The sequence below is a fragment of the Rhipicephalus sanguineus genome, chromosome 10, assembly GCF_013339695.2.
Source record: "Rhipicephalus sanguineus isolate Rsan-2018 chromosome 10, BIME_Rsan_1.4, whole genome shotgun sequence".
Classification (NCBI taxonomy): Eukaryota; Metazoa; Arthropoda; class Arachnida; order Ixodida; family Ixodidae; genus Rhipicephalus; species Rhipicephalus sanguineus.
The window spans coordinates 143727159-143736119 of record NC_051185.1 but is presented as its reverse complement, the minus strand read 5'-3'; the positions used below and the strand labels follow the sequence as shown (position 1 = coordinate 143736119).

The following is an 8961-nucleotide window of genomic DNA, read 5'->3' as shown; positions in this document are numbered from 1 at the left end:
AGGCATTGCCCACAGCAAATGAAACCTTCTGTGATGTAGAGTTCACTCCTTATGTGAAAGTATGGCTTTGCCGCTGGGTGGACATCAGAAAGAGGTTCTGGCCATCCTTGTTGAATGTACTTGCTTAGTTGCTGCAAGGATGGATCTCGATCTGTCGCCTCTTCAATCTGCTTCAGTTTGATAGGCGACGCTTGAATCAGAGTTGACACCATTAGTCCTGGGTCACTGTCTGCAGTTTCAATCTTGGATTGAGGATCTGGGGACCTTGACAGTGCATCAGCTACAGACAGTAGTTTCCCTGGTACATACACGAGTTTGATGCTGTAACACTGAAGCCGGAGCATAAGCCTTTGAAGTTTTGGTGACATGTTGGCGAGATCCTTATTCTGCAGTCCTACTAGTGGTTTGTGGTCGGTTTCCACTGTCACAGATCGGCCAAAAGTGTAGTAGTGAAAGCGCTCACATGCAAACACCACTGCTAGGAGTTCCTTCTCAATTTGTGCATAACGCTGCTGGGGCGCTGTGAGTGCAGCAGAGGCATATGCAATTGGTCTGCCTTCCTGCAACAGGACTGATCCCATGCCATATGAGCTGGCATCTGTAGAAATAGTGATGGGCTTATGCTGATCATAATAACACAACACTGATGCTGTCGAGAGTTTCTGTTTGATGAGATTAAATGTCTAAGTATGCCGACTTGTCCAGTGCCACGCAACATCTGTCTTGAGCAGCTCACGTAATGGGCTGGTTGTTGCCGAAAAGTTAGGAATGAACTTCGACAGATATGTAACCATTCATAAAAATCTTTGTAGCTGCGACTTGTCGGTCGGTACAGCCATGGCTTCGATGGATTTGACTTTTTCAGGATCTGGAGCTAGCCCTTCTGAAGAAAGCTGATGTCCCAGATATGTGATGGCAGAAAGTCCCAACTTGAGTTTTGCTTTGTTGAACTTCAAATTGTTCTTTCTTGCAACTGTCAGTACTGTTCGAAGGTGGGCCATGTGTTCTGCTGGAGTGCTTGAGGCGACCAGTATGTCGTCGAAGTATGGCTTCACTATGACTTGGCCTTGAAACACTTGTTCAATGGCCTGTTGAAAAAGCTCGGGCGCTGTGGCAAGCCCAAAGGGTACTCTAAGGAAACGGTATCTGCCCCAGGGTGTTGTGAAAGTACACAGTCTTGAACTTGCCTCATCCAGGGTCAGTTGCCAGAATGCACTCTTGGCATCCAGAATGGAGAACACTGTTGAGCCACTTAGGCTAGCAAAGAGCTCCTCCGGTCGTGGTATTGGGTAGTGGTGCCTCTTGAGAGCTGCATTTAAGTTGCGAGGATCCAGACACACACGCACAGTCCCATCTTTTTTCGTTATCACCACAATCGGGTGAACCCACTCGCTATGCTCAGTCACTGGGACAATCACGCCATTCTTCTCCATTCGTTCGAGCTCCCTTTTCACCTTGTCCTCGAGCGCGCATGGTATTCTGCGAGGAGCACAAACTGTTGGCACGGCACCGTCACGACGGTGAATGCTGTACAGCCCTGGAAGTCGGCCGATACCATCGAAGATATCTGGAAACTCATCCAGCACTTGTTGGTACTGCTTTTGAGGCAGAGTCCTGGGTGAGCTCGTTGCTGCATCAAGAATCTTCACACGGGAAAGCAATCCCAAAGCTGTACATGCAGTGGCCCCCAGTATTGGCTTTAGTGGCTCTTTCACCAACAGAAATCCGAGTTGGCACACCTTGTTGTTTACTGCACACGTCAGTTCACATTCGTAGTCTATTGGAAGCTGTTGCCCACTGTAGGTAGTGACTTTTGCTGTCGTTGGCTTTGTTGCCGGTCTGCACGGCCACTGAGTGAAGATCTGTTGTAGAATTATGTTGACATCCGACCCGGTGTCTAATTTGAATGTCACTTCATGCCCATTCACACTGACAGTCTCGCTCCAGTCAGCTGTGCGGATATCTACACTGCATGCAGTCAAGCAGCCCAAGTATAATTCCTCCTGCGAGTCTTGCTGTGGATGCTCGTCAAGCAACCCAATTTGCGGTCTGCGCGCTACTGGCTGCTGACGCGGCTGCTTGCGCAGATGCGCGAAATGGCCCAGTTTTCCGCAGTTGTAGCAAGTCTTGCCATAAGGTGGGCACTGTCGAGGGATATGCGAGGTTCCACATCGAGAACACTTGCGATTAGGATTTTCAGACGAGCGATGCAGCTGCGGCGTCTTGTTGGCACTCATCGGGCGATGCTTTGGCTTAGTGTGCTTTTTCTGCTCGTGGATGGCATTAACGTCTGGCTTTTGGTCACACGTCGCAATTTCCTGAACGTGCCTCTTCGAAATTTCTGCTGCCTTGCATGCAGAGATGATTTTGTCGAGTGTTACGTCGCGCTCCCGTAATAGACGTTCGCGGAGAGCTGCGTCCCGTGTGCCAACCACTATACGGTCGCCAATGAGTCTCTCGCACTTGTCACCAAAGTCACATTTTTGTGCCTGTCGACGAAGGTCAGTAACAAAATCATCTATGGACTGACCTGGTTTTTGAACCATTGAATTGAACAGGGCTGCCGCCTGTATTACGTTCTTGTACGGGCAATACATGTCGTCAAACTTGCCCAGGAGGTACTTAACCGGGTCTGCATCGTCGGTGTCCGCGGCAGGGTCCACCGGAAACGTCTGTGCGATACGCCGTGCTTGCCGTCCCAGAACGTGAAGCAGCAGAGCCTTCCTCGCTGGCTTAGGCTTAGTATCGTATTCGCACGCTACTTCGTATATGGTGTAAGCTTCCCGCCATTCCTCCCATGCGGTTGAGGGGTCGTCTCCCGGCTGGAAATGCGGAGGTGGCTGAATGAAGGCGGTGGCCATGCTTGGTGGTTGCGGGCGATGATTCAGTTAAACTTCTGACACCATGTTATGTTTGTTGGGGTCGAAAGGACCGTGTTACTGTCGTAACGTTGCTACGGCTCGGAGCCGTGAATAAAACACCGCCATGCGTGAGGAGCGACTGACTAGGCTTGGCTTGCCTAGGCTTTTTATTAATCTCAACGAGCGAGGGGGCGCTAGGAACGATACATAACACGATAGTGTTACACACATGAGGCAATTCACTTCGTACATACGCGTTCTTGTCTAAGAAAGAAATAGGACCCTGGAAGTATTATGTATATCAGTGATACATAGCCGCCAGCGTTACCATTTAAATTGCGGCTGCTTATGTATACGTAATAGTGTACTCTGTAGCATAAGAAGTTGAACCATGCCACTCCCCATAATATCATGTTATGTTCAATGTGTTTCAGCTTTCAATTTTATGTCACACGTTCCTGATAATTTCATACAGTGACTGGCGACTTCCTTATTTCAACACAGGCCGCACTGCGCGAAGCTGCACGCCGTAAACGGAAAGAAGACGCATCTGCGACTCGCTCCAGGAGAACCCGCAGGCAGTTTGTGACTGATGCAGAGGTAGCGGGTCGACGTGCTCACGATATTGTCGTGCCGGTCTTGAAGAACATCACTGCACCCCGGACACTGGACCCATCTGGCAGTAGAAAACCCACTCGCAAGTTCACAGGTTATCCACACGAGGATGAACTTGGGTGGAAGTAAGTCGTGAATGTTTTCTTCGCCGACGTGACTTGCCTCACTGTTAAAAAACTTGGAGGACGTTTGAGCTTCGCCTTCAAGGGTAGAACACGCTAGCGTAATCGGGTCCCGTGCGCATCGCCTTCAACCGTGCCGCAAGAAAGGAATGTTTGTGCGCGTAACATTGGCCGTTTCAGCTATCCCACAATGCCTACTGCAAGCACAGTTGCGAAGTGCCCATTACGTCATGATTCTTCCTTTTGCAAAATTGGTGAACCAACCACTACGCATCCGTAATGCGCCGCGCGCACATGCGCAGCTGCACACTTTGTAATGGGCGGGCACCTTTAAGCCACCCACTCGTTGCGCAATTCCCATGTTTTGATGCCTGGTGCGATTCTACGATTCTGGCATGTAATATTACATGCGTTAAGGAGTCATGCCCACTTCATGACATTCGCATGGGGTTTCCTTACGAAGCATGCAGTTTCATGTACTGGCGTGGCTCCGTGGTAGAACACCTGCGTGTCACACAGAAGGCCTGGGTGCGATTCTCACTCGGGCCGATGATTTTTATTATTTATTTATTAGATGTGAAGCATCTTATAGCGGAGTTCAATCCGGTGGTGGTGGTGGTGGAGTGCGGCGTGACCGGCCTTACTGCGCATGCGCAAGCCCTCTCCACACACCTCCTCTCCCACTCCACTCCCCTCTCCACTTCCCATTTACCCTCACCTTCCCCCTCACCCTCTCCCCTTTCCGTCTCTCCCCTCCCCTCTCCACTCCCCCTCTGAAACGCGGGCTCTATATGCCGAAACACTGCTTCGCATCGCCTCATGGTCCCCTTCAGCGAGAGATGGTGTGATTTTTTTACATCTATCTCTAATTTGCGCTCACGGACAACGCCGATTTTGCGCTCACACAGCCAGCGACGCCGACGCCGACCACGTAATTACTGCGGAACGAGCTCTTTAACGCTATCGCGTTAAATGTCAGCGACGGCGACAAAACTACCTAATGCGAAACAGGAGTGCAGCAGGCATAGGCGTGAACAGGGTCCCCCATTAGGGGGGGGGGCGCAGTCTCCCCCCAACAACCTCCCTCCCTCCCACCTTGGTTGTGTTCCCAAGAAAACAAGCTTCCAAGCTTCGTAGAGGATGCATAGATTAAAATCAAACGATGACGTGCGTTCCATAACGGCGCCTGCTTTTGGTCCCCGACTTTCCGACGGTGAAAATGGGAAGCAACAGCTCTTGAAATGCAGCATCGGTAGTTTTAGGCTGCCATCACCGTCAAACGCTTGCACGGCCGTAACCTTTCACTTTAAACAAGACAGACTTGGCACTCCCCTCAGATGATTAAGGGGGGCGGCCACCCCACTTCCATGTCCCCCTCGTGCGTACGCCCACGGCAGCAGGATTCTGGCGTCGGCGGTGCCGCTGAGCCTCCGCTCCGGCAGTACGCTTAGAAGGAATGGTGTTATTACTTCGTCTGAATCGTGGTTGCTCACGCTTTCAGTGGTACGCGCAAGAGGAAGCCTGGTGTTCGTGGCCGTAGCCTCGGGTGTCGTCCAGTGACTGAAGTGACTGAAGCAGCGGCGTCTTAACTTCTTAACTTCTGAAGTAGAGCACCAAGTCGGGCTGGTTGGTTTAGATTCATAATGACGACTAAAACTGCGCTAAAAACACAAAGCCAAAGACCAGAAAAACTGTTTACCTCGTCTTTGTCTGTGTTTTTAGCGCAGTTTTAGTCGTCATTATAATTCTTAGCTTCTGTTAAAAAGATAACAGCCCTTGTCTGTTAGATGCTATGTTTCGTGTGAGCGGCTTTATGTCATTGGTCATGAGGTACGCTTGTCCTGTGCGCGCGTGTTTCGTATGCCTTTGGTGCTGATTAACCTTGCAAAATTCGTAGCTGTGTTCGAGTGATCGGGCGAAAGGGGGCGCCATACAGGATACGGGAATGTAAGAATGCATACGCGGAGTCCCTCATTTCTTTCTCTCTCACGCTCTTTGTGAATTGGGTGATCCTGTGGAGACCTGCTCAGCCTGCTGGTAACCTTTACTCTTTGGTGGAACCATACTGTAGATACACACTGTTCGAAGAAAAACCATGGCAATCATGCGAATGACACGCTTCGCAAGGATTCGTGCCTCTCCGATGGAGAGGTGGACGAAGACATTTTCTTCGTGTGAATCGTTGGAGAACCTGACAGAAGCGTGGCGTTAAGCTTGTAGAACAAATGCGCCGTGGCGAAGTGGAAAACTGGACAAGCGTTTCGACGCGCCACTTCGAAACTGAGGAGGGTTCTAAGAGCGTTATATAAAACAAATCTTACCTGTTTTGATGGCGTTACGGTACTACCATATTTGTAGGTTGTGCGCTCGATTACTGTGGACCATTAGGTTGCTGGCTTCATTTTTCAGCTGCAAAAACACATTCTTGTTCGACCTCGTTACGCAGTAATTCCGGGGTGGGCGTCTTCGTCGGTGGTTGTGAGCTAAAAATCGCCGTTGTGCGTGAGGGAACTGTCGAGATAGATGCAAGTAAGTATATAATATTATTGTTCGGTCCGGGTGAGAATCGAACCCAAGACATTCGCGCGGCAAGCAGGTGTTTTACCGAGGAGACTCGCCAGTGCTTGAAGCTGCTTCGTAAAAAAGACAAAAAAAAAACGCTATAAGAATGTCATGTAGCGGGTGTTGTCTTCTTAACGCATGTAATATTGCGTGGCAGAATCGTAGACCCGCACCGTGCGTGAAAACAAGTGAATTGTGCAACGAGCGGGTGGTTTAAAGCTGCCCACCCATTACAAGGTGTGCCGCTGCGCAGGTGCGCGTGGCACCTTACGGACGCGTAGTTGGTTGCTTCGCCGCTTTGCAAAAGGAAGAATTATGGCGTAGTAGGCACTTAGAGACTGAACATCCAGTAGACATTCTGAGATAGTCTGAAACGGCCAATGTTACGCGCACAAACGTTCCTTTCCTTGCAGCGCGGTTGAAGGCGGTGCCCATGTAGCTCGGTTACGCTATCGCATTCTACTCTTGAAGGCGAAGCTCGAACGCCCTTAAAGATTTTTTGTTCGTATTTATCATGCTTTATATCTTCGCTTTAAAAATTTTTTACGGTCTTGTTTTACTTTAGAGGGCACTGCTGTCATGAATGGAGAACTAATGCACATTATTCCAGCGCTTTTCGCTCATAATGAGGCTCCCGCTGCCACAGGCATTAGAAGCTCACTGAAGAATGAGATATTGCTAGCCAACATGTCCTTGTCGTTAGTTTCACGCTTAGCGGGGGATTGTCTCTGCCTTAGCAATACTTGAAAAATACAGAGTACAGTTGGGTGTCCAGATGTGGCATTTTGCGGCAGCCAAAGCGGTAGCTTGCAATCTAGTCAAAGTGTGACATCAAGAATGGTGCAGTACATAATTTTAAAAAGTTGTGCAGACAAGTAGAGCACCCGTAGTCCATCATTACAAATTTACCAAAGACAGGCCAGCTTGCGCGAGTTCTTTACGTCGTGTATTCGTCCATGAGTTTCACCAAGCCTAGACATTGTTGTAACAACCACCGCAGCGCTGAGATTTCATTTGGTTACGCCTAACGTTCTTTAAATATATTAAGCGTTGTGCTAAATTTAGCGGGAAAACCTAGACTTTAGGAAGTAACACTGATACGGGACACACAATCACCCTGGCTAAAACAGTTATCGAACGCAGCGTGTTCAAGCGCAGGACATCACCGAAGCTCACAAGCGCGCATGCAACAGCCTCCTTAAGCGAGGCATAATCGGTTTGATGCTTTAAGCAACTGACGGCATTAGCCGGTCAACGTGTCGAGGTCTAGCAGCAATCCTGATGGAGCAATTTTAGTATAAGTTGTCTTCATACAACGCCCACTATAGTGCATATCGGTTTTTCGATGGGATCCCTGTTCCCTACGCTATAGTTGAGCGCTTTAGCAAGTTACGGTAATACGGTACGGAAATACGGTATATACGATAGTACCGAACCGCTCCTCCTTTCTCGCTCATTGTGTTTTTGCCGCTCCCAGTTCGAGTGACAGTACGTCTCCCAACGAAAAATTCCTCGTTCACCGTGGGTACGCTGAGAGGCAGCAAGGAGACGTGACAACCTCATAGCAATCCTTAAAAAATAAATAAAAGGTTTGTGGTATGCGCGTGTCTTCACTGGAATTAGGAGAGGCGAACGCACAATGAGCGAGAAAGGAGCAGCGGTACGGTATTACCGTAACTTGCTTAGAGACTCTAGTGTGCAATAGCCGAACTAAAATGTGAAAATTAGCTACTAACATCGCACTCGATTTTATTCTGTCAGCAGGAAGAAAAGAGTGGGTGATGCGGATATGGATGAAAGAACAGATGACCGGCGTCACTCGGAGCCCGTGACGACAGCAGGGGGAACAGCACCCGGTATTTTCCCATCGAAAAGTACGCCACACCGAACGTTGTTTACAAATTCCGCAACAGCGACTGCGAAGACAACCGTCTTGCCGGAGCCTGCGACCAAAACGTCAACAACCGGGTCTGGGACATCATTGGTTACTTCTGGCTCATTTCGTGGTGAAGCGTTTGCTGGAAGCGACTTTCCTGCCTTCACTGTCCCTGCTGATGTGCCGATTGCGGCGCTGAATTTGACGCCCTATACCGTGACCATCTTTCCGGCGTCTATGTCATCTGTAGATGCGGAACAAGATGGAGTGAGGAACCCATCAATGACTGCCATGCCTATCACTACTCGCTGGGACCTACAGACAAGTACCCCCCTGGAAACTACATCACTAGGTTCGGTGTCAGCTTCACCAAACCGCGTTGCAGAGTACTTTTCTCTGGATGGCATTGTAGCGCATACAGAACCATTCCCTGACGATGCTTCGAACTCTCCGCCATAGAAAGGTCGAAGTGGATGCAGCAGATGTTCATGTGTAGCACAATAGGCATTTTACTGTTAGATCGGCCGGTTGAGGCAACAGAAAATGCGTCATTAATCGAACATTGAAAACAGCGGGAAAATAAAGGTAACTTTATACGAACGTTCAAGCGGCATTTTTGCATCTCATCCAGCAATGACTCTCTAATACTATTCTGTATAGTGAAATCCTAAAGGCATGCTTTCAGAAGCATGCATATGCGGTACTATGCGGTATCACATATGCGGTAAGCATCCAGTTTATCTTTCTCTTAATCGAACGTCACAAGCAGTTTGCTTAGGTTCAAACGGATGCTATTCTATCCTTTTTTGGTGCTGTCTACTCATGCCTTGGACGGGTACGTCTATGTACTTTGGAATGTGAGTAGTTCAAGTAATATCTCGTGCAGCCTTTGCCTTTCTTTCTCAGTCATTTCAGCTTCTATTTG

General features: G+C 49.1%; 1 protein-coding gene across 1 annotated transcript; it reads right to left on the bottom strand.

The window, feature by feature from the left end:
- Nucleotides 1-794: 794 nt before the first annotated feature.
- LOC119406788 (uncharacterized protein K02A2.6-like) lies at nucleotides 795-2861 on the bottom strand. The gene has a single exon (XM_037673521.1). It carries the CDS (start codon nucleotides 2859-2861, stop codon nucleotides 795-797), a length of 2067 nt encoding a protein of 688 aa, XP_037529449.1.
- Nucleotides 2862-8961: the final 6100 nt, after the last annotated feature.